General features: G+C 41.6%; 1 protein-coding gene across 1 annotated transcript; it reads right to left on the bottom strand.

Moving 5' to 3' along the window:
- Nucleotides 1-887: 887 nt before the first annotated feature.
- On the bottom strand, nucleotides 888-27,697 carry LOC123996342 (selectin P). The gene is made up of 17 exons (XM_046299714.1): nucleotides 27,628-27,697; nucleotides 27,420-27,498; nucleotides 26,928-27,127; nucleotides 26,499-26,691; nucleotides 25,525-25,632; nucleotides 25,148-25,333; nucleotides 24,505-24,693; nucleotides 16,159-16,344; nucleotides 15,236-15,421; nucleotides 14,583-14,768; nucleotides 12,643-12,828; nucleotides 11,720-11,905; nucleotides 11,067-11,252; nucleotides 7,277-7,462; nucleotides 6,286-6,537; nucleotides 4,162-4,269; nucleotides 888-3,872 (listed from the first exon to the last, which is right to left on the bottom strand). The coding sequence occupies exons 2-17, from the start codon at nucleotides 27,496-27,498 to the stop codon at nucleotides 3,808-3,810; spliced, it is 2,682 nt and encodes an 893-aa protein (XP_046155670.1). The 5' UTR covers nucleotides 27,628-27,697; the 3' UTR covers nucleotides 888-3,807.

Below are 27,697 nucleotides of genomic sequence, written 5' to 3'. Positions count from 1 at the left end.
GTGTGTGCGTGTGTGTGTGTGTGTGTGTGTGTGTGTGTGTGTGTGTGTGTGTGTGTGTGTCTGTGTGCACGTGCGTGCGTGCGTGTGTGTGTGTGTGAGAGTGTGTGTCTGTGTGTGTGTGTGTCTGTGTGCGCGTGCGTGTGTGTGCACGTGCGTGCGTGTGTGTGCACGTGCGTGCGTGCGTGTGCACGTACACGCGTTTCTCCGCTGCACACTGGCCCGGTTGCCAGCAGCATCCCGTGAGATGAGGAATAATAATCAAATGGATATCATACGCTCACAGCGGGGAGCAATAACCTCATTATTATTCTGACGGTAGCCAAACGGCTTCCTGTCAGCGAAGCGGTTATTTATTGCACCTTGCGTGCCAACCGTGGGGCACAAACCCTCTGTCTTTTAACCACTATAATTGGCTTCAAGCTGTTTCAGCGCGGAGACAGATGCGCTCGCTTTGTAGAAGAATCTGGAACTAACCATTTCTTAGTTCACCTTCAGTTAGAGGCAGATGATGATATGGCCAAGTATACAACATGATGTCCAGCAAAACATGTCTGGAGAAAAAAATATACTAAAGTTTACCAACATTGGAACCAGTGTTGAGAACGGGCTCGAACAACTGAAAATATGGAATAAAAACACGTTTACCAAGCACAGGAGGCTGGTGACACCTTTAATAATAACTGAGAATCAGTGGAATGGCTAAAACGTGGTAACAACTGAACCGGAATCAGTGGAATGGTATAAAACACGTAGTTTATTGATAATAACTGAACCGGAATCAGTGGAATGGTATAAAACACACGGTTTATTGATAATAACTGAACCGGAATCAGTGGAATGGTATAAAACACGTAGTTTATTGATAATAACTGAACCGGAATCAGTGGAATGGTATAAAACACATGGTTTATGATAATAACTGAACCGGAATCAGTGGAATGGTATAAAACACATGGTTTATGATAATAACTGAACCGGAATCAGTGGAATGGTATAAAACACATGGTTTATGATAATAACTGAACCGGAATCAGTGGAATGGTATAAAACACATGGTTTATGATAATAACTGAACCGGAATCAGTGGAATGGTATAAAACACATGGTTTATGATAATAACTGAACCGGAATCAGTGGAATGGTATAAAACACATGGTTTATGATAATAACTGAACCGGAATCAGTGGAATGGTATAAAACACATCAAACACATGGTTTTAATTGGCTCCTTTCCAGCCATTATCATGAGCCGTTCTCAGCAGCCTCCACTGTTACCAAGCTACCAATTGCTTCACATTGGAAGAATCTAAGCTACGCTAAAGCTACCTTTATGGAAAATATAGATTACTGAACGTTACTTACTTTGAAAAATGATGATCATATCTTGGTCTGAAATGTTAACCTGGTCTCAGAGCATTTCGCATAACTTGTTAAATACACTCCATTTTGTATGATATGTTACGTTTTTGTATGGTATGGATTAATTTGGGGGATGTCCATCACACATTTCGCATGATATGTTATGAATTACAATCCGTACTTTACGTTACGAATGAACAAAACGTACCATATATTATGATCATGCAAAACGTATGATATGTTATGAATTACAATTTGTTGTGGTTAATTTAAGCTAAGTGGCTAACGCTAACATTAGCTAGCTGGCTAATGTTAGCTTGGCTAACGGTTAGGGTTAAGGTTCGGGTTAAGGTTAAGGTTAGGAGTTAGGTTAAAGATGTAAGGTTAGGGTTAATGTTAGGGTTAGCTACCATGCTAAGTAGCTAAAAAGTAGTTGAAAAGTTGCGAATTAGCTAAAGTGGTCCGTGATGAGAATCGAACACACCTTTGGGTTGCCAGACGTTTGCGTTATACACCCATCCATCCACCCCGACCAATCGCCTTCCTTTTGTTTTTACCTTTAGTAACCATCTGTCTCATGTAACCATACCAAATGTAACATATCAAACTCATTTGAGTGTCCAGGATTTACGTTACCTGTTTACGTTTAATCTATGAGACCAGGCTGGGAATGTCATAGACTACAAATTGGCAGGATAGATCACTCTGATGTCAGAATGTGTCATTTAGCCTATTAAACACAAAAGCTGTGTTTCAATTGAGAATTAGGCAAGGTCTGATGCAAAAATATATATATATATATATATTGCCTACTTCAAACATATTTTATTTTTGTTTGGTGCAAATGTAGTGTGTTGTTCCAGCAGTTAGCTACATCACTACAAAGTATTCAACTACTGAAAACACTACCAAGATTTAAATTTAGTTCAACTGCCAACAAGCTAATGTAGTTAAATTACTAGTTAAACTACATGCAGTTTACTACCCCCCAACACTGATTAAAACTCATATTGTGATCAGTTAAGTGCCTCATGTCAAGGCTTTCCAAAGGCCCAAACAATTCTTTATAAATACTACAAAATAATGGTTGTATTGCTCCTAGCTTGCTAATATCCCCAAATTACCTAACAGTGTCATATTTAAGGGTTATGTTGGCTTGTTCAAGAGAGCATTCCGTTTCAGTCCACATTATGAAATAGATGGAGTTGGAAGGGAGTTGACTCCAACCCTGACAATACTATCAATGTTTAGATGATGGATCACCTGTCAGACAGGCAGGACACTACATGCCAGGTTGACACCTTGTGGTCACCTAGCAACCCTCCAGCCTCCAGAGAGAGCGGGGTTAGAAAGGGGTGAGATGGGCAGGGGGAGACAGCGACGTGAGAGACTGATCAACAACTACAGGAAGTGTCTGGTTGGAGTCATTACAGCTAAAAGGGGGCACAACCAGTTATTGAGAGTAAAGGGGAATTACTTTTCACACAGGGGAATTGGGTCTGGCACAATTGTGTTAATTAAATAAATAAAATAAGTATATATATATTGTTTTGTTTTGTTATTCTTAAAAATAAAATACTTTTTTTTACAGCACTGCACATTCTGCGCATTCTATTGATCTCAATATATTGAATTCAACATTTGTCCAAGTGAACATGATGAGAAACATAGAAAGCCATGAGTTTGACTACAAGCTACATTCAGATATGGGATCTTCATTTGATCAGCCTGTTGTCGCTGAGAATTTTCCTGCGCTGCAGGATGGACATAAATTCACTGAAAACCACTAACACACTATTATATTAACATTATTGCACTGTAATGTAGCCCCATTTCGGCCAGCTAATGGCCTAACCACCGATCAAGCAACATTACATCACGAAAAGTGTGAATGGATTAAATGTTCAAATCCTGTTGATTATTTTTCTGTGACAATACGGGTCAAATTAAAATCCTACACATCTAACATCCATTAAAAAGGAGAAATATGCAGAAATCACTCCGCCATTTTCTAGTTGCTAAAATTCAAATAGTTTTCCTAATTTACACAAAACAGAGTGTAGAGAATCATTGTACCATTTAAATCGCTGTGAAATATATTTTCAATCACCCAGAAATATAGCATTTTCAGCTGTTTGAAGCTGGTGTACAAAAACCAGAAAGTAAAAGATGCCAAAAACTAAATTTAAGAATGGGAAGCATAGAAATAGTATACATAGAACAGATATAACAGCTTCTTAGACTTATTTTCAATAATTACATGTCTATAACTCACATTTCTACGTGAATCTGGTCGGGTCGCCCAAAAGTTATATATTTTTAGCTTTAACAGCCCATACACAAAAATAGGTATAGAAGGAACAGTGATGGCTTTAAATACATTGAAAGCAATTAACTCGTTATACAAAACCTTGTTTTACAGTACAATGTCATTAAGCACATTATTTTTTAAGAATTTTCAAAAGCAGGGTTCTCTCTTTCCTCCCATAACGAGTTATCAAAGTGGAAGTCACCTGTGACGGACCAGAAACAGGGATTATTATTATGGAACGGGCTTTAACTATACTTACATACTACTACAACAGTACTACACTTATATACTAATACTACTATAGTACTATAGTACCACTGCTTCTAACACAGGAAGGCCTAACACAGTAAGACATTATAGATGAAAGAAAGATGACCCGTTTGGAATAGTATCACACGCAATACATTTCCTCCCCAAGCTCTGGTGCAATAGCTTGGTGACGAGGTTACACATACAATATGAAATACATGTCTTTAATTCATTTCTCTTACCTTTCTTGCGGAGCTTCTTTGCGGCCAGCATGCCCAGACCCAGCAGTAGTAACAGCCCGGCAGCAGAGGCAGCTCCCACCACTGCATAGACCAGCATCCTAGAGGACTCTTTAACGCAACAACCACAGTCATTATCCCTGACTCTATAGAACAACCAGTCACTATCTCTGACTCTATAGAACAACCAGTCACTATCTCTGACTCTATAGAACAACCAGTCACTATCTCTGACTCTATAGAACAACCAGTCACTATCTCTGACTCTATAGAACAACCAGTCACTATCCCTGACTCTATAGAACAACCAGTCACTATCTCTGACTCTATAGAACAACCAGTCACTATCCCTGACTCTATAGAACAACCAGTCACTATCTCTGACTCTATAGAACAACCAGTCACTATCCCTGACTCTATAGAACAACCAGTCACTATCCCTGACTCTATAGAACAACCAGTCCCTATCCCTGACTCTATAGAACAACCAGTCACTATCTCTGACTCTATAGAACAACCCGTCCAACCCGTCATCCCTGACTCTATAGAACAACCAACCAGTCCCTATCCCTGACTCTATAGAACAACCCGTCACTATCCCTGACTCTATAGAACAACCAGTCCCTATCCCTGACTCTATAGAACAACCAGTCACTATCTCTGACTCTATAGAACAACCAGTCACTATCTCTGACTCTATAGAACAACCAGTCACTATCTCTGACTCTATAGAACAACCAGTCGCTATCTCTGACTCTATAGAACAACCAGTCACTATCTCTGACTCTATAGAACAACCAGTCACTATCCCTGACTCTATAGAACAACCAGTCCCTATCCCTGACTCTATAGAACAACCAGTCCCTATCCCTGACTCTATAGAACTACCAGTCCCTATCCCTGACTCTATAGAACAACCAGTCACTATCTCTGACTCTATAGAACAACCAGTCACTATCTCTGACTCTATAGAACAACCAGTCACTATCTCTGACTCTATAGAACAACCAGTCACTATCCCTGACTCTATAGAACAACCAGTCCCTATCCCTGACTCTATAGAACTACCAGTCCCTATCCCTGACTCTATAGAACAACCAGTCACTATCTCTGACTCTATAGAACAACCAGTCACTATCTCTGACTCTATAGAACAACCCGTCACTATCTCTGACTCTATAGAACAACCCGTCACTATCCCTGACTCTATAGAACAACCAGTCCCTATCCCTGACTCTATAGAACAACCAGTCCCTATCCCTGACTCTATAGAACAACCAGTCACTATCTCTGACTCTATAGAACAACCAGTCACTATCTCTGACTCTATAGAACAACCCGTCACTATCTCTGACTCTATAGAACAACCCGTCACTATCCCTGACTCTGTAGAACAACCAATCACTATCTCCCTGACTCTGTAGAACAACCAATCACTATCTCTGACTCTATAGAACAACCAATCACTATCTCTGACTCTGTAGAACAACCAATCACTATCTCTGACTCTATAGAACAACCAATCACTATCTCTGACTCTGTAGAACAACCAATCACTATCTCTGACTCTATAGAACAACCAGTCGCTATCTCTGACTCTATAGAACAACCAGTCGCTATCTCTGACTCTATAGAACAACCAGTCACTATCCCTGACTCTATAGAACAACCAATCGCTATCTCTGACTCTGTAGAACAACCAATCACTATCTCTGACTCTGTAGAACAACCAATCACTATCTCTGACTCTGTAGAACAACCAATCACTATCTCTGACTCTGTAGAACAACCAATCACTATCTCTGACTCTGTAGAACAACCAATCACTATCTCTGACTCTGTAGAACAACCAATCACTATCTCTGACTCTGTAGAACAACCAATCACTATCTCTGACTCTGTAGAACAACCAATCACTATCTCTGACTCTGTAGAACAACCACAGTCACCACAGGGTCAGAACAGAGCAGATAAGAGGTCAAGAGGTCACCCTGTAAGGACGGATGCTATGCTGTAGTTGCATGAAATGAAAAAAAATCAGGGGAAATTATGATTTGACCTAATGTACTACTATTCAATTGAATTCAGTGTATATAATATTTAATGTAAACAAATAGTCAGTACAACCTTGGACAGAGTTGATGTTTCTTTGGCAAGAGGGCACGAGGTCACTCCATTGTCCCTCTGAGGTGCAGGATAGCTCTTCTGTTCCGTTCAGATAGTAACCTTTGCTGCAGGTGAAGAGGCACAGAGAGCTGAAGCTAAACTCCCCTAGGTAGTGTGAGCAGTTCATGAAGGGTCCCTGGGTTGATGGTGGGGTTGAGGATGGAGTGGGTGGTAGAGATGGCTGTCTGGGCAATAGGTTCTCACACTGGACCACTGTAGGGGTTAAATCAAACAATCAATCAATTAATGAAGAATATTTGTATATATCCCTCACTCACTTTGACAGGGCGGCAAGTCTGTCAAGGTGAGTCTGTCAAGTCTTTTATTTGATTTACCTTTATTTAACTAGGCAAGTCAGTTAAAAACAAATTCTTATTAACAATGACGGTCGACCCCGGTCAAATCCTAACCCGGACGATGCTGGCCCTATGGGACTCCCAATCCCGGCTGGTTGTGATACAGCCTGGAATCAAACCAGGGTCTGTAGTGACACCTCTAGCACTGCGATGCAGTGCCTTAGACCGCTGCGCCACTCGGGAGCCCCTCATGCCAGATATACTGTTTCTAATCCTTCGGCTAACCACAATAGTTTAGGTTCTCCGTTCCAACCCTGGATTTATTCAGTGAGGTGAAACAATTCAGAATGTTCTAGATAGAAATGAAGTGAATAGATCTGACAGAGTTCCAAATCATACTTGACAATCACATCTGTTCTACACCACACATTTCTACCTAAACACCCCTGGTATTACCCTGAAAGACAGGAAGGGCGTGGCTCCAGTAACCCAGTGAGTAGCAATGGGTGGAGTTAGTTCCTACCAGAACAAAACCCTTCTCACACTCCAGGGTACAGGTGGAGCCATAGCTGAACTCATTCATAATGTATTCGTTTTGAATAAATAATGGTCCTTATCACATTGAAACTCCCTCTAGTTGTCTTGGTTTAGCTCACGTTCACATGCAGGTGTGTGGTTGGTCCATTGTCCAGTAGATAAACAGGTGAGGTTGGTGTCTCCTCTCAGCAGGTAGCCCTCCTCACAGGAGAACCCACAGGAGGAGGTGAAGGAGGAAGCCCCCAGGGGGTCCACACAGGACATGTTCCCCATGGCAGGAGGGGACAGGGTGCCACACCTCACCACTGTAGTAGGCAGGTTGGGGAATAAGAAATGACATGCAATCGGAATAGAAAAACACTAACTATTCAATTACGTTACCAGCAAAAATATTATAATCAGATTACAGACACTGTCACGCCCTGACCATAGAGAGCTGTTTATTCTCTGTTGGTTGGGGCGTGATAGTGACAAGGGTGGGTCATCTAGGTGATTGATGGTTTATGTTGGCCTGATATGGCTCCCAATCAGAGACATCTGTTTATCGTTGTCTCTGATTGGGGATCATATTTAGGCAGCCGATCCCTCATTGTGCTTTGTGGGATCTTGTCTACAGATAGTTGCCTGTGTGCACACCAGTAGCTTCATGTTTAGTTTGTGCTTGTTAGGTTAGTTTTGTTTGGTGAGTTTCTATTAATTAAAATATGTGGAACTCTACGCACGCTGCGCATTGGTCCAATCGTTTTCGACGAGCGTGACAGAAGATCCCACCAACAACGGACCAATCAGCGTGCCCGGGAGATAATGGCATCCTGGTCTGTGGAGGAGATTAGGGAGAGAGCATCCTGGACTTGGGACGACATAATAGCAGGAGAGAAGAGCTGGCCATGGAGGCAGGTGGAAGCAACGAAGGAGGGACAGCGACGAAGTCGGGGAGGAAGGCCACAGAAACCCCAAGAACATTTTTGGAGCAGTCGGCCGTGCCGAGGAGTGAACCAAAGCCAGTCTGGGAGAAGAAGGAAAATTTGGAGGAGAGAGAAATGGGAGAGTTGTTGGTGGAGGATGTACAGATTTGGAATGAAGGAAGGTGTTGTCAGTTTGGTGTCACTTGAATCAGCTGCCCGTACTTGTCCTGAGAAGTTTATTAAAGTTCCGGAACAATTGATGCCGGCTATACACACCAGGTTTCCAGTGCACCTTCACAACCCAGTGTGTCCTATGCCAACTCCTCGCACTCTCCCTCAGGTGTGCTTTCCCAGTCAGGTGTGCCCTGATCCTGCTCCTCGCACTCTCCCTGAGGTGCGTGTCATCAGCCCGGTACCACCTGTACCGGTCCCACGCGCCTCCAGTGCGCCTCCACAGTCCAGAGCTTCCTGCAACAGTTCCCAGTACTGAACCTCCAACGACGGTTCCCAGTACTGAACCTCCAACGAAGGTTCCCCGTCCGGAACCTCCAACGACGGTTCCCAGTCCGGAACCTCCAATGACGGTTCCCAGTACTGAACCTCCAACGACGGTTCCCAGTACTGAACCTCCAACAACGGTTCCCAGTCCGGTTCCTCCAACGACGGTTCCCAGTCCTGAACCTCCAACGACGGTTCCCAGTCCGGAACCTCCAACGACGGTTCCCAGTCCGGTTCCTCCAATGACGGTTCCCAGTACTGAACCTCCAACGACGGTTCCCAGTCCGGAACCTCCAACGACGGTTCCCAGTCCGGAACCTCCAACGACGGTTCCCAGTACTGAACCTCCAACGACGGTTCCCAGTACTGAACCTCCAACGACGGTTCCCAGTCCGGAACCTCCAACGACGGTTCCCAGTCCGGAACCTCCAATGACGGTTCCCAGTACTGAACCTCCAACGACGGTTCCCAGTCCGGTTCCTCCAACGACGGTTCCCAGTCCGGAACCTCCAATGACGGTTCCCAGTACTGAACCTCCAACGACGGTTCCCAGTCCGGTTCCTCCAACGACGGTTCCCAGTCCGGTTCCTCCAACGACGGTTCCCAGTCCGGTTCCTCCAACGACGGTTCCCAGTCCGGTTCCTCCAACGACGGTTCCCAGTCCGGTTCCTCCGGCGAGGATCCCCGGTCCAGAGCTTCCGGCGATGATCCCCGCACCAGAGCCGCAGGAAGACGTCGTATCTGCGAGCGGAGTGGGTACTTCACCCCGCACTGGAGTCGCCCCTGACGGTAGATGCCCTCCCGGACCCTCCCCTATTGAGTCAGGTTTTGCGGCCAGAGTCCACACCTTTGGGGGGGGGGGGGTACTGTCACTCTCTGACCATAGAGAGCTGTTTATTCTCTGTTAGTTGGGGCGTGATAGTGACAAGGGTGGGTCATCTAGGTGATTAATGGTTTATGTTGGCCTGGTATGGCTCCCAATCAGAGACAGCTGTTTATCATTGTCTCTGATTGGGGATCATATTTAGGCAGCCATTTCCTCATTGTGCATTGTGGGATCTTGTCTACAGATAGTTGCCTGTGTGCACACCAGTAGCTTCACGTTTAGTTTGTGCTTGTTTGTTTTGTTTGAGTTTCTATTAATTAAAATATATGGGACTCTACGCACGCAGCGCCTTGGTCCAATCATTTCGACGAGATTGATAGACACTGTATTTTCAAAAACTAGATGATTACTTTAAAAGGCATAAATGTTTTCCAAAAAATACATTTAAACACATTTCTGTTTTCGCAATGACATTCAATTCAGCATTGAAAAAAGGCGCAAGTTTGTTTGTTCTTCCTGAGTGAGTCTGACCACAAGTCAGAGACCTCTAATAGCACACCAAATGATTGCCACCAATCAGACCTCTATGACGACACACCAAACGATGACCACCAATCAGAGACCTCTATGATGACACACCAAACGATCACCTCAAGTCAGAGACCACTATGATGACACACCAAATAATGGCAACCAATCAGAGTCCTCTATGATGACACACCAAACGATGACCACCAATCAGAGACCTCTATGATGACACACCTAATGATGACCACCAATCAGACACCTCTATGATGACACACCAAACGATGATCAATCACCAATCAGAGACCTCTATGATGACACACAAAACGATGACCACCAATCAGAGACCTCTATGATGACACACTAAACGATGACCACCAATCAGAGACCTCTATGATGACACACCAAACAATGACCACCAATCAGAGACCTCTATGATGACACACCAAACGATGACCACCAATCAGAGACCTCTATGATGACACACCAAACGATGACCACCAATCAGAGACCTCTATGATGACACACCAAACGATGACCACCAATCAGAGACCTCTATGATGACACACCAAAAGATGACCACCAATCAGAGACCTCTATGATGACACACCAAACGATGACCACCAATCAGAGACCTCTATGATGACACACCTAATGATGACCACCAATCAGAGACCTCTATGATGACACACCAAATGATGACCACCAATCAGAGACCTCTATGATGACACACCTAATGTGTTTGATGGATCCTTTTTGTCCTCTTCTAATGCCTCTTAAGTGGAAAGTCATCCAAAAGTATCCGAAATAAATCTGATTTTGTTACTGCTGTTGGATAATCAACACGTTACTGATTACAATTTTGTCCAGGTAACTAGTAACTAACAGATTGCATTTACAAAGTAACCTACAAAACCCTGGTAACAGGATATAGATAAGAGAAGACGCAGAGAAACACACCACATTCACATCCTGATCTATAGAAAGCTAAATGAATAGTAATGCTGTCAGAAACGTACCTCTGTAACAATATATATTTTGACTAAATGTGCATTATGAGAATAATCTGTCCCTATTACTTATTTAAAAAGCTTCATTCTCAGCCCAGTAGATGGGGGTATGTATCCAGCATGGTTTGAAGATGTGGTGAGTTACCCAGACAGAGGGGGGCTCTCCTGCTCCATGTGCCCAGGGAGGTGCACTCTGTATCAGCCAACCCGTTCAGCAGGAACCCCTCCTCACAGGAGAACAGACACTGGGACCCGTAGTGGAACTGACCATGGAGGTCAGAGCAGTTCAGGGAGCCGTGCGGGGGAGAGGTTAAGATGTCGCACTGCTGAGCTGGAGGGGCACAGAGAGAAGTCGGTTATGAGTGACACCAGACACATTCTGTGAATCCTTTACTTATCCAATAGCACATTGACTAAACACAAGTCATTTTAGGCTTCTACATTGGAACCCTGGGGGTTCAGAGAGAAATCTATATGAATAATTCTGATCTGACACAATTTCCAACAATAGATGACAGACAGACTATGTTTCTAGGTTGGAAAATAACAAAGGTTTTACTAAATGACAGAGAGAAAATGGTTCTAGGTTGAAGATAAATGGTTAAGACAAGGATTCTAATATCCCAGAACTCTTTGCATAAATGAGGAAGAACTCTAAACTAATGAACCAGTGATGCTGCTCAGCACTGGTTCCATGAATCTGTTAATTTTCTAAAGCTTCCACATGGAATAATTACATATTCCTAACCTGGGTATCTTCAACCAAGCTATGGTTTGAACTAGGATGTGGTGAGTTACCGAGACAGAGGGGGGCTCTCCTGCTCCATGTGCCCAGGGAGGTGCACTCTGTATCAGCCAACCCGTTCAGCAGGAACCCCTCCTCACAGGAGAACAGACACTGGGACCCGTAGTGGAACTGACCATGGAGGCCAGAGCAGTTCATGGAGCCGTGCGGGGGAGAGGTTAAGATGTCGCACTGCTGAGCTGGAGGGATATAAAGAGGACACAGGTTGTGACACACAGGCCCAAGATAATCCTATTGTAATTACCCATTTATATTTATCTATTCCAATTATAATCTGATATTTTATTTACCTTTATTTAATTAGGAAAGTCAGTTAAAAGCAGTTTTATTTTCAATTGACTGTCTACCCCGGCCAAACCCTAACGATGCTGGGCCAATTATGCGCCGCCCTATGGGACTCCAAATTACGGCTGGTTGTGATGCAGCCTGGAATCTAACCAGAGTCTGTAGTGATGCTTCTAGCACTGAGATGCAGGGCCTTAGACCGCTGCGCCACTCGGGAGCCCCTCATGCCAGATATACTGTTTCTAATCCTTCAGCTAACCACAATAGTTTAGGTTCTCCGTTCCAACCCTGGATTTATTCAGTGAGGTGAAACAATTCAGAATGTTCTAGATAGAAATGAAGTGAATAGATCTGACATAGTTCCAAATCATACATGACAATCACATCTGTTCTACACCACACATTTCTACCTGAACAACCCTGGTATTACCCTGACAGACAGGAAGGGCGTGGCTCCAGTAACCCAGTGAGGAGCAATGGGTGGAGTTAGTTCCTACCAGAACAAAACCCTTCTCACACTCCAGGGTACAGGTGGAGCTCATAGCTGAAGTCATTCATAATGTATTCGTTTTGAATAAATAATGGTTCTTATCACATTAAAACTCCCTCTAGTTGTCTTGGTTTAGCTCACGTTCACATGCAGGTGTGTGGTTGGTCCATTGTCCAGTAGATAAACAGGTGAGGTTGGTGTCTCCTCTCAGCAGGTAGCCCTCCTCACAGGAGAACCCACAGGAGGAGGTGAAGGAGGAAGCCCCCAGGGGGTCCACACAGGACATGTTCCCCATGGCAGGAGGGGACAGGCGACCACACCTCACCACTGTAGTAGGCAGGATGGGGAATAAGAAATTACATGTAATCGGAATAGAAAAACACAAACTACTCAGTTACGTTACCAGCAAAAATATTATAATCAGATTACAGACACTGTACTTTTGAAAAACTAGATGATTACTTCTTGGAAAACTTTAAAAGTCATAAAGAATGTTTGCCAAAAAATACATTTAAACACCTTTCTGTTTTCTCAGTCACATTCAATTCAGCATTGAAAAAAGGCGCAAGTTTAAGTTTGTTTGTTCTTCCTGAGCGAGTCTGACCACAAGTCAGAGACCTCTATGATAGCACACCAAATGATGACCACCAATCAGAGACGTCTATGATGACACACCACATGATGACCACCAATCAGAGACCTCTATGATGACACACCAAACGATGAACACCAATCAGAGACCTCTATGGTGACACACCAAATGATGACCACCAATCAGAGACCTCTATGTTGACACACCAAATGATGACAACCAATATGAGACCTCTATGATGACACACCAAACAATGACCACCAATCAGAGACCTCTATGATGACACACCAAACGATGACCACCAATCAGAGACCTCTATGATGACACACCAAACGATGACCACGAATCAGAGACCTCTATGATGACACACCAAACGATGACCACCAATCAGAGACCTCTATGATGACACACCAAAGGATCACCACCATCACAGATATCTATGATGACACACCAAATGATGACCACCAATCAGAGACCTCTATGATGACACAACAAACGATGACCACCAATCAGAGACCTCTATGATGACACACCAAATGATGACCACCAATCAGAGACCTCTATGATGACACACCAAACAATGACCACCAATCAGAGATCTCTATGATGACACACCAAACGATGACCACCAATCAGAGACCTCTATGATGACACACCAAACGATGACCACCAATCAGAGACCTCTATGATGACACACCAAACGATGACCACCAATCAGAGACCTCTATGATGACACACCAAACGATGACCACCAATCAGAGACCTCTATGATGACACACCAAACGATGACCACCAATCAGAGACCTCTATGATGACACACCAAACGATGACCACCAATCAGAGACCTCTATGATGACACACCAAAACGATGACCACCAATCAGAGACCTCTATGATGACACACCAAATGATGACCACCAATCAGAGACCTCTATGATGACACACCAAATGATGACCACCAATCAGAGACCTCTATGATGACAAACCTAATGATGACCACCAATCAGAGACCTCTATGATGACACACCTAATGATGACCACCAATCAGAGACCTCTATGATGACACACCTAATGTGTTTGATGGATCCTTTTTGTCCTCTTCTAATGCCTCTTAAGTGGAAAGTCATCCAAAAGTATCCGAAATAAATCTGATTTTGTTACTGCTGTTGGATAATCAACACGTTACTGATTACAATTTTGTCCAGGTAACTAGTAACTAACAGATTGCATTTACAAAGTAACCTACAAAACCCTGGTAACAGGATATAGATAAGAGAAGACGCAGAGAAACACACCACATTCACATCCTGATCTATAGAAAGCTAAATGAATAGTAATGCTGTCAGAAACGTACCTCTGTAACAATATATATTTTGACTAAATGTGCATTATGAGAATAATCTGTCCCTATTACTTATTTAAAAAGCTTCATTCTCAGCCCAGTAGATGGGGGTATGTATCCAGCATGGTTTGAAGATGTGGTGAGTTACCCAGACAGAGGGGGGCTCTCCTGCTCCATGTGCCCAGGGAGGTGCACTCTGTATCAGCCAACCCGTTCAGCAGGAACCCCTCCTCACAGGAGAACAGACACTGGGACCCGTAGTGGAACTGACCATGGAGGCCAGAGCAGTTCATGGAGCCGTGCGGGGGAGAGGTTAAGATGTCGCACTGCTGAGCTGGAGGGGCACAGAGAGAAGTCGGATATGAGTGACACCAGACACATTCTGTGAATCCTTTACTTATCCAATAGCACATTGACTAAACACAAGTCATTTTAGGCTTCTACATTGGAACCCTGGGGGTTCAGAGAGAAATCTATATGAATACTTCTGATCTGACACAATTTCCAACAATAGATGACAGACAGACTATGTTTCTAGGTTGGAAAATAACAAAGGTTTTACTAAATGACAGAGAGAAAATGGTTCTAGGTTGAAGATAAATGGTTAAGACAAGGATTCTAATATCCCAGAACTCTTTGCATAAATGAGGAAGAACTCTAAACTAATGAACCAGTGATGCTGCTCAGCACTGGTTCCATGAATCTGTTAATTTTCTAAAGCTTCCACATGGAATCATTACATATTCCTAACCTGGGTATCTTCAACCAAGCTATGGTTTGAACTAGGATGTGGTGAGTTACCGAGACAGAGGGGGGCTCTCCTGCTCCATGTGCCCAGGGAGGTGCACTCTGTATCAGCCAACCCGTTCAGCAGGAACCCCTCCTCACAGGAGAACAGACACTGGGACCCGTAGTGGAACTGACCATGGAGGCCAGAGCAGTTCATGGAGCCGTGCGGGGGAGAGGTTAAGATGTCGCACTGCTGAGCTGGAGGGATATAAAGAGGACACAGGTTGTGACACACAGGCCCAAGATAATCCTATTGTAATTACCCATTTATATTTATCTATTCCAATTATAATCTGATATTTTATTTACCTTTATTTAATTAGGAAAGTCAGTTAAAAGCAGTTTTATTTTCAATTGACTGTCTACCCCGGCCAAACCCTAACGATGCTGGGCCAATTATGCGCCGCCCTATGGGACTCCAAATTACGGCTGGTTGTGATGCAGCCTGGAATCTAACCAGGGTCTGTAGTGATGCTTCTAGCACTGAGATGCAGTGCCTTAGACCGCTGCGCCACTCGGGAGCCCCTCATGCCAGATATACTGTTTCTAATCCTTCAGCTAACCACAATAGTTTAGGTTCTCCGTTCCAACCCTGGATTTATTCAGTGAGGTGAAACAATTCAGAATGTTCTAGATAGAAATGAAGTGAATAGATCTGACATAGTTCCAAATCATACTTGACAATCACATCTGTTCTACACCACACATTTCTACCTGAACAACCCTGGTATTACCCTGAAAGACAGGAAGGGCGTGGCTCCAGTAACCCAGTGAGGAGCAATGGGTGGAGTTAGTTCCTACCAGAACAAAACCCTTCTCACACTCCAGGGTACAGGTGGAGCTCATAGCTGAACTCATTCATAATGTATTCGTTTTGAATAAATAATGGTTCTTATCACATTAAAACTCCCTCTCGTTGTCTTGGTTTAGCTCACGTTCACATGCAGGTGTGTGGTTGGTCCATTGTCCAGTAGATAAACAGGTGAGGTTGGTGTCTCCTCTCAGCAGGTAGCCCTCCTCACAGGAGAACCCACAGGAGGAGGTGAAGGAGGAAGCCCCCAGGGGGTCCACACAGGACATGTTCGCCATGGCAGGAGGGGACAGGGGGCCACACCTCACCACTGTAGTAGGATACAGGTAAGATATTAAAAGATTATGATTGTGTTCCCCTATTCAGACGTTGTTGACGCCAGATCTTACAACGTAACAGCTAACCCAGTGCTTCCCAAACCTTTTTCATTCATGTCCCCTTTTCATCATTGGGGAACGTAACGCACCATGTGTTAGAGAGAAAGATTTTTACGTTTTAAAGGTGATTCCCTTCAGTTCTACACATTATGCCATGTCTTATGTATCAAACGTTACAGCAAAATATAAACATGATTAAAATACCTAGCTAAAAGCCTTAAGCTGCCATGGGCTTGTTGATCAACGGGACATTTCTGACAAGTTATACATAGGAACCACTTAGCTAATCACATATGTTATAGCAATCTGGTACCTGACGGCACAGTCGATGACGTGGCACACAACCATTGGTTGATGCATGTCTGAGCATGGGCACACGACCAAGGTAAGATAAGATTTATGGTCTGTTTCCACAGAACATCCACAGAAGTCACTGAGCTTATCAAGGCCAGTAGTCTTCCATAAGCTGACAATGTAATAATAAATAATAATTTATGCCATTTAGCAGACGCTTTTATCCAAAGCGACTTACAGTCATGTGTGCATACATTCTACGTATGGGTGGTCCCGGGGGATCGAACCCACTACCCTGGCGTTACAAGCGCCATGTTGATACAAGCATTGATCAAAGTATGTCATAAGTATTCATAACCATAGATATACAGTGCCTTCAGAAATGATTCAGACCCCTTGACTTTTCCACATTTTGTTACGTTACAGTCTTATTCTAAGTTTTTTTTCTTTTTTTTCGTCAATCTTTATTTTTTCATTTTACCTTTATTTAAGTAGGCAAGTCAGTTAAGAACAAATTCTTATTTTCAATGACGGCCTAGGAACAGTGGGTTAACTGCCTGTTCAGGGGCAGAACGACAGATTTGTACCTTGTCAGCTCGGGGATTCGAACTTTCGGTTACTAGTCCAACGCTCTAACCACTAGGCTACCCTGCCGCCCCAATCTACACACAATACCCCATCATGACAAAGAAAAAACAGGTTTAGAAATTTTTGCTGATTTATAAAAAATTTAAAAACTGAAATATCACATTTACAAAAGTATTCAGACCCTTTACTCAGTACTTTGTTGAAGCCCCTTTGGCAGCGATTACAGACTCGTCTTCTTGGGTATGACGCTACAAGCTTGGCACACCTGTATTTGGGGAGTTTCTCTCATTCTTTGCAGATCCTCTCAAGCTCTGTCAGGTTGGATGGGGAGCGTTGCTGCACAGCTATTTTCAGGTCTCTCTAGAGATGTTCGATCGGGCTCAAGTCCGGGCTTTGGCTGGGCCACTCAAGGACATTCAGAGACTTGTGCCGAAGCCACTCCTGCTTTGTCTTGGCTGTGTTTAGGGTCGTTGTCCTGTTGGAAGGTAAACGTCGCCCCAGTCTGAGGTCCTGAGCGATCTGGAGCACGTTTTCATCAAGGATCTCTCTGTACTTTGCTCTGTTCATCTTTCCTTCGATCCTGACTAGTCTCCAAGTCCTTGCCGCTGAGAAACATCCCCACAGCATGATGCTGCCACCACCATGCTTCACCGTAGGGATGGTGTCAAGTTTCTCCCAGACGTTACGCTTGGCATTCAGGCAAAATAGTTCAATCTTGGTTTTATCAGACCAGAGAATATTTTTCTATTGGTTTGAGAGTCTTTAGGTGCCTTTTGGCAAACTCCAAGTGGGCTGTCATGTGCCTTTTACTGAGGAGTGGCTTCCGTCTGGCCACTCTACCATAAAGGCCTGATTGGTGCAGTGCTGCAGAGATGGTTGTCCTTCTGGAAATTTACCACAGGTGGACTCCAATATATTTTATTTTTGACCTCTATTTAACCTTTATTTAAGCAATCAAAGTTGTAGAACACCTCAAGGATGATCAATGGAAACAGGATGCACCTGAGCTCAATTTCAAGTCTCATAGCAAAGGGTCTGAATACTGATGTAAATCAGGTATTTCAGTTTTTTTTTATACATTTGCTTAAAATGAAGGAAAAAATGTTTAGTTTTGTCATAATGAGGTATTGTGTCGTAATGGGTTATTGTGTCATAATGGGGTATTGTGTCATAATGGGGTATTGTGTCATAATGGGGTATTGTGTCATAATGAGGTATTGTGTCATAATGGGGTATTGTGTCATAATGGGGTATTGTGTCATAATGGGGTATTGTGTCATAATGGGGTATTGTGTCATAATGATGTATTGTGTCGTAATGGGGTATTGTGTCAAAGAGGTAGTGTGTCATAAAGAGGTAGTGTGTCATAAAGAGGTATTGTGTCAAAGAGGTATTGTGTCATAAAGAGGTATTGTGTCATAATGGGGTATTGTGTCATAATGGGGTATTGTGTCATAATGGGGTATTGTGTCATAATGGGGTATTGTGTCATAATGGGGTATTGCATGCCCATGATTGGCAATCATTTTCAGCTATCGTATGGCATTCAAATGTTGCTCCACTTTTATCAAGAGGCCCAATGTGTAACATGAAAACACACCCCACATGATGATGATGGATTCATGTACTCGTGGTTTTCTCCATACCCTAGTCCTCCCATCAAATAAAATGTATTTATATAGCCCTTCGTACATCAGCTGATATCTCAAAGTGCTGTACAGAAACCCAGCCTAAAACCCCAAACAGCAAGCAATGCAGGTGTAGAAGCACGGTGGCTAGGAAAAACTCCCTAGAAAGGTCAAAACCTAGGAAGAAACCTAGAGAGGAACCAGGCTATGTGGGGTAGCCAGTCCTCTTCTGGCTGTGCCGGGTGGAGATTATAACAGAACATGGCCAAGATGTTCATCAACGTGACACAGCAGGAACCCGGGATTCATCAGACCAGGCAACGTTTTTACATTCTACTGTGTGTTATGTTTTCATCCTTAGCCCACTGCAAACGCAGTTTCTTGTTCTTTGCTGAAAGAAGTCGAACTCTGTAAGGTCATCAGCTGCCATACCCCCTTTGTGCCAAATGACAAGGAGTTGTGTATTATTTTATGGGTTTTAAGCACCAATGTTGTACTGAACTGTCAGTTGACTAACTGTAGCCCATGACATACTCTAGACTCACAATACTCTAGACTCACAATTCGTGTCAGCCTCCTTTGTCCTCTTTCATCAATGACCTGCTTTCGACCACTGTCCTGCAGTTGGCTGGATGTCCTTTGAGTGGTGGACCATTCTTGATACACACAGGAAACTGTTGAGTGTGAAAAGCCCAGCAGCGTTGCAGTTCTTGACACAAACATGTGCGCCTGGCACCTACTACCATAACCCGTTGAAAAGCACTTCAATCTTTTGTCTTGCCCCATTCACCCTCTGAATGGCACTCATACACAAGCCATGTCTCATTTGGCCATGTCTCAATCAATCCTTCTTGTGCCTAATGTTTTGTGCACTCAGGTTACAGTATGAGTTACACACTGCGGGGAACTACTTTAGAGTTAATATGTACGCTGTGCGTACAGTCTATTTATGTTCAAAAGGAGACTGATATCTAAAGCAATGTCATCTAATAAGGCAAGGAAAAACCGTAGACCCACAAGCCACTGCGGCCCCTCTTAATGAGTTCCGTTTTTTTGTGCCCCCTCCTTTAAAGTTGCCCATGCCTGCTCTATAGAGATGAGGCAACGATGATGATTGTAGAAGCTGTAGATGAGGGTTGGTTCCTGGAGTGCCGCTGATACTGCAAGATTTGGTCCAAACAACGCACCACAATGAGCTACTTAGTTAATTCGTCAGTTCAGTGATTGCTTACGCTCTACACACCTGGTCTACTTTCGTTTTGTACACCGACTTCAAACGGATTAAAATGTAAAAAAAATATGTGTTTAAAGAAAATATATTTCTTATATATATTAATATATTAATATATTTCTTATATATATTAATATATAAATATACTTCTTATATACATTAATATATAAATATACTTCTTATATATATTAATATATAAATGTATTTCTTATATATATTAATATATAAATATACTTCTCATATATATTAATATATAAACATACTTATTATATATATTAATATATAAATGTATTTCTTATATATATTAATATATAAATATACTTCTCATATATATTAATATATAAATATACTTCTTATATATATTAATATATAAATATACTTCTTATATATATTAATATATAAATGTATTTCTTATATATATTAATATATAAATATACTTCTTATATATATTAATATATAAATATACTTCTTATATATTAATATATAAATATACTTCTTATATATATTCATATATACATATATTTATTATATATATTAATATATAAATATATTTATTATATATATTAATATATAAATATACTTCTCATATATATTAATATATAAATGTATTTCTTATATATATTAATATATAAATATACTTCTTATATATATTAATATATAAATGTATTTCTTATATATATTAATATATAAATATACTTCTCATATATATTAATATATAAATATACTTCTTATATATATTAATATATAAATATACTTCTTATATATATTAATATATAAATGTATTTCTTATATATATTAATATATAAATATACTTCTTATATATATTAATATATAAATATACTTCTTATATATATTAATATATAAATATACTTCTTATATATATTAATATATACATATATTTATTATATATATTAATATATAAATATATTTATTATATATATTAATATATAAATATACTTCTCATATATATTAATATATAAATATATTTATTATATATAATATATAAATATATTTCTTATATATATGAATATATAAATATATTTCAATGATTATTTACACTATACTTGCTTGTTTTTTCACATAAACTGAAATTAGGCAGAGAGATTTCTACATAGCACACACTTTATTAAGTAAACAAAAGTTAGAGGAGAAAGAGTATAGTGAAAAGAAGGTGACAAGGGGAATGTCCTCGAAGGACAAGTTTTAATATTGTAGTGGACAAAGATGAGCAGAACATTAGCATGGCCAACTGGACTGTGTGCAACTTGCTATGCAGGTTTGATGCAACTTTCATTTAATTTATTTTCATATTTATTAGCAATTATTGTAAATTAACATTATTGTAGGTCTATTTAATCATCTAAACCAGTTCTTTAAATAGCCTGTGCCAAAAGTGTTTTGTTAAATTTTGTTGAGACATTTTAGTCGGCTAAATTAAGTTCTGTCTTTTTTAATTTTGTGCTAATTTAGTTTAAGTGTCATTTGTTGGGTAGTAAGAGCTGCAATATGGGCCTAGCTTGTTCAACACGTTTTTAAAGGTGGAATTCAGCTGAGACATTTTCGTTGGCCAAATTCAATATAATAGAATCACCAGTGGGTCTTACTATGCTACTCATACAAACCATGAAAATGAAAAAAAAAGATTCTAAACTTAATTTAATGTCGCAATTATAGCAACTTGTTCATATTTTCCCTATAAACAATGACTTGAGTTACTTTTGATATTACCCTAAAAAAAGCTAATTCACTTTTGTGAAGGTTCGGTGCGGTAGGTAATTTCCCCCCAACATCTGACATCCCCTAACTTCGGACACTCTCTAGCGGTTGGAGGGTTAATTCACCTCGAGCTGATTAATCTGTAAAACAAATTGAGACATTATTTGGTTACGACACTGAAGACGATGTTGGTGAGGAACCATTTTTAAGAGTGTACAGGAGGGCGCCCCTGGCAACGCAATGAAAAGTTGACAGGGAAGCCATTTTGTTTTTCACTGGAAGGCTAGCCAACTAGTCATCTAGTGAAACACTTCGGACACAAGGTTGGTGTCTCTTTTTTCAACAAAATAAAACGGACATATATTGTAATTTAACAAAACAGTAATGTGGCCAATAACTAGGTACCGTATGCCGATAAACCCCTTATCAAAAAGCTGATTTTACTCGTATTTCCACTGAAATGTCAAACATGCTAATACATTTTTTTTATGACACCATTAATCACAAAACTTTGATGGGTTTGATGACACTGTTGAAGGTAATATATTTCTGAAACGCAGTTGAATATGCTGATAATACGGGATGCTACTTGTATTTTAATTATTAGGTTTAGCTACTGCAGGCCAATGAAGGCAGTTGAACTTGAGGTGAGGAGGAATGTTTTAGGCCTACTAGAGTTATATTCTGATAGAACATGTTCAGACTCCTTCTGTACGCCTATATCGGTAGAGCAGTAGTAGCCTATCTGACAAGTATAAAATAAATCCATGTTGTTGCTGTTAGCATGTCTCTATCTGTCTTCCGGTCTCTCTAGGGCTAGCACTACGCTTGTCTGCCTTTAATATATAGGTTTTTATACGAATGTCATGTGGACATGCCCTGATGCAACTTCGTGCTCAACTCTCTGACAGCTGAACCGTGAGGTAGACAATAAAACAATAGACTATAAAGTTTTGCATATGCTAGTCTACACATCGAAACAGAGTGAGAATAGGGTAAAGAGTGAGATTAGGGTAAAGAGTGAGATTAGGGTAAAGAGTGAGATTAGGGTAAAGAGTGATATTAGGGTAAAGAGTGAGATTAGGGTAAAGAGTGAGATTAGGGTAAAGAGTGAGATTAGGGTAAAGAGTGAGATTAGGGTAAAGAGTGATATTAGGGTAAAGAGTGAGATTAGGGTAAAGAGTGAGATTAGGGTAAAGAGTGAGAATAGGGTAAAGAGTGAGATTAGGGTAAATAGTGAGATTAGGGTAAAGAGTGAGATTAGGGTAAAGAGTGAGAATAGGGTAAAGAGTGAGATTGGGGTAAAGAGTGAGAATAGGGTAAAGAGTGAGATTGGGGTAAAGAGTGAGATTAGGGTAAAGAGTGAGATTAGGGTAAAGAGTGAGATTAGGGTAAAGAGTGAGAATAGGGTAAAGAGTGAGATTGGGGTAAAGAGTGAGATTAGGGTAAAGAGTGATATTAGGGTAACGAGTGAGATTAGGGTAAAGAGTGAGATTAGGGTAAAGAGTGAGATTAGGGTAAAGAGTGAGATTAGGGTAAAGAGTGAGATTAGGGTAAAGAGTGAGATTAGGGTAAAGAGTGAGATTAGGGTAAAGAGTGAGATTAGGGTAAAAAGTGAGATTAGGGTAAAGAGTGAGATTAGGGTAAAGAGTGAGATTAGGGTAAAGAGTGAGATTGGGGTAAAGAGTGAGATTAGGGTAAAGAGTGAGATTAGGGTAAAGAGTGAGATTAGGGTAAAGAGTGAGAATAGGGTAACGAGTGAGATTGGGGTAAAGAGTGAGATTAGGGTAAAGAGTGAGATTAGGGTAAAGAGTGAGATTAGGGTAAAGAGTGAGATTAGGGTAAAAAGTGAGATTAGGGTAAAGAGTAAGATTAGGGTAAAGAGTGAGATTAGGGTAAAAAGTGAGATTAGGGTAAAGAGTGAGATTAGGGTAAAGAGTGAGATTAGGGTAAAGAGTGAGATTAGGGTAAAGAGTGAGATTAGGGTAAAGAGTGAGATTAGGGTAAAGAGTGAGATTAGGGTAAAGAGTGAGAATAGGGTAAAGAGTGAGATTAGGGTAAAGAGTGAGATTAGGGTAAAGAGTGAGATTAGGGTAAAGAGTGAGATTAGGGTAAAGAGTGAGATTGGAGCGACAGCAAAAAAACATTCAGACTCTAGGAGTCGCCAACCAACTCCCAATCCATACAATGTAATGTAAAGAAGTTAGGGACTGTCTTTAGTTTAACAAAAAAACGCCAGGGACTGTCATAAATAGCATGGGTTACATACTGTATGGTTGACAACATGGCTGACAACATGGTTCAGATAGAGTGAGGCTCAATCAGAAAAAAGGATTTTGGACAACACATTAACAGCCAGGGTTTTGTGTTCAGTGGCAGAACAGGATGTCACAGAAAAAAAGTGACAGTTTGAAAGTATTTCATCAGGTCATATTTCCCAAAGACCACAACTATTTCACAACAGTTGAACATTTTAAATAGTGGAGATTAACAGTGGGTGCGGTCAAGTGAAGGACTGGGAGGAGACATAGTACTTCTGTTGCAATTCTTGATATTTTATTTTCTACATCTTCGACCTGAGATTTAACAGGTGTATTAGTTAGTAGCTACTATCCCATGGTGACAGTGATAAATACCTGTGCAGGTGGAGACGTTGCCTGTCCACTGTCCTGTGTGGTCACACTGAATCCTGTCTGGTCCTATTAGGTCAAACCCCAAATCACAGCTGAATTCACAGGTGGAGTTATAACTGTGCAGGGCGATGGGGTTACTGCAGTTCATAGTCCCTCTATGAGGACCACTGTCCAGCGCTGGACACTGTTTGACTGAAGGGGGCAATAAGAGAAAAGTTGTTTAAACTCAATAGGGCAGAAAATCTATGTTTCAAGCCTAAAAAAATGCTGGTTCATGAGCCTCGTTACACAATGTTATGTGTATTTGGATTAGTCAGCCTCTTAAATAAGGATGCAGGCACCGATAATGTCAGCTTTGGGAATGTCTTTAGTTTGATTCAACTGTTTATTGTTGCAGAGCATTATGGGTACTGTTGTATTTTATCCTTTATTTAACTAGGCAAGTCAGTTAAGAGCAAATTCTTATTTACAATGACGGCCTAGGAACAGTGGATTAACTGCCTTGTTCAGGGGCAGAATGATATATTTTTACCTTGTCAGCTCGGGGATTCGATCTAGCAACCTTTCAATCATTGGCCCAACATTCTAACCATTAGGCTACCTGCCGCCTCAGTACATCGTGCTATACCCTCCTGCTCTCCCATACCTTGGCACTGAGCGGCACGGTGGTCCCAGAGCCCTGTGGCCTGGCAGAGCAGTTGTGATGCCCCCTGCAGCTGGTATCCCTGGGCACAGTGGAACTGGCAAGAGGAGTTGAAGGCAAACAGCCCATGAGGATGGTCACAGTTCACTGAACCCTGCTCTGGGTCCGACACAGTGTCACACTCTACGGCTGACAGAGAGAGAGGCAGAGAGACTAGATTATCAATGACAACAAACAAACATACTGAATACTAACATGTCATTGAAGTTGAACTCAGGTAACTATTTTGGTTCACCTATATACAGAAAACCATGGTGTTATTCCCGTAGATGAATAAGAATGGTCACGACCTTATGAATGTATTGTACAGGTTAACTCACCTTCCTGGCACCGGGGGCCCTTGAAGCCAGGGTCACATTGACAGGTGTAGTTCCCTATGTTCTCTAAACACTCTGCATGGGCGCTGCAGCAATGCTCTGAGCAAGAAGCTACACACACACACACACACACACACACACACACACACACACACACACACACACACACACACACACACACACACACACACACACACACACACACACACACACACACACACACACACACACACACACACACACACACACACACACACACACACACACACACACACACACACACACACACACACACACACAGGGGAGTAGACAAATAGAATACTTAATAAAACACAACACACACACACACACACACACACACACACACACACACACACACACACACACACACACACACACACACACACACACACACACACACACACACACACACACACACACACACACACACACACACACACACACACACACACACACACAGGGAGTAGACAAATAGAAGACTTAATAAAATACACACACACACACACACACACACACACACACACACACACACACACACACACACACACACACACACACACACACACACACACACACACACACACACACACACACACACACACACACACACACACACACACAGGGGAGTAGACAAATAGAAGACTTAATAAAACACACACACACACACACACACACACACACACACACACACACACACACACACACACACACACACACACACACACACACACACACACACACACACACACACACACACACACACACACACACACACACACACACACACACACACAAATAGAAGACTTACACACACACACACACACACACACACACACACACACACACACACACACACACACACACACACACACACACACACACACACACACACACACACACACACACACACACACACACACACACACACACACACACACACACACACACACTTCTACCTGTGTAGCACAGGGCTCCCTTCTTTTTTGTGCATCTCTCATCGTTCCACTTGGCTTCGTCCTTTCCTCTTTTGATGTAGATCTCCACACAGTCCTGTCCGTCCCCTACGTTGTTGGGCTCCCCGACGGCCCAGTTCTCCGCCTCTTTGGTCAGTGTCTTGTTAGTCCCCGTCCAGGTCCACATCTCATTCACCTGATTGATTGACATAATTTATTTCAATAATACAAAATAAAAATAGATAAAAGATGTGCAGCCACAATAGAAATGAAATAGAATAAATTAAATAGAATTTAAAAACAATAGAGATTAGTACATTTAATAAACCAGCGACAGATTTTCTGCTAGACAAACCTCTTGTAGTAAGACAGACTAATCTGTCAGTCCACAGTACACTCCTGCTGATAAAGTAGCAGAGGACGGAGACCAACCTTGCGGAGGCCGATCCAGTAGTATTGTGAGTTCTTAGGGAGCATGGTGTTGAGATAGACGATCTCCTCCTGGTTCTGGATGGCCACCATGTCCGTGTAGTCCTGCCTGCACCACTGGCGGGCCGAATCCCAGTCCAGATTCTGGTTGACGCTGTAGTTATATGTCCAGGCCTGGACACCTCCTGTCTCACCTGTTAAGTCTGAGGGCCAATGAAAACAGAGGCAATACTTTCCTTTTTGAAAGGGCAATCTACAGTTGCTATATTTATTTCGGTACTTTTAAATTACTGATATGTACTCATTGATTCCTGAAGAATATAATTTATGAACACCTCATGAGCTTAGTTCACTGTTTATGTTGCTCTTCTAATTAGTAACATTTGCTATTTAGTAATTCCTTGATTTGATTTGAATGGTTTTGGTTATTAAAAGTAAGAGAACATTTCTGTCTGATAGTCAGGTAGTTGTAAACATCAGGTTGCTCTGTCTTACCTTGGTAGATTGTCATCAATAGAATCACCAGCAACCTATTATATAGGCTCTGTCTGAGATAGTTGGACCACTGAAGCATCTGGAAAACGTAACCAATATATCAACACTAAACAATAATCAAACGGGATTGTACAATTTGACTGAATGTTACGATACAATAATGCATAGTAATTTTCAATTGTACAGGAATAATCATAAAATAACCTACCTCTTCCTCAAGATTTGGGGAGACTAATAAAATGTGCTGTTTTCCATGTCATCACACCCATCCAAATGAA

This window comes from Oncorhynchus gorbuscha, linkage group LG15 (assembly GCF_021184085.1).
Source record: "Oncorhynchus gorbuscha isolate QuinsamMale2020 ecotype Even-year linkage group LG15, OgorEven_v1.0, whole genome shotgun sequence".
NCBI classification, from domain to species: Eukaryota; Metazoa; Chordata; class Actinopteri; order Salmoniformes; family Salmonidae; genus Oncorhynchus; species Oncorhynchus gorbuscha.
This window is presented reverse-complemented; position numbering and strand designations above follow the sequence as displayed.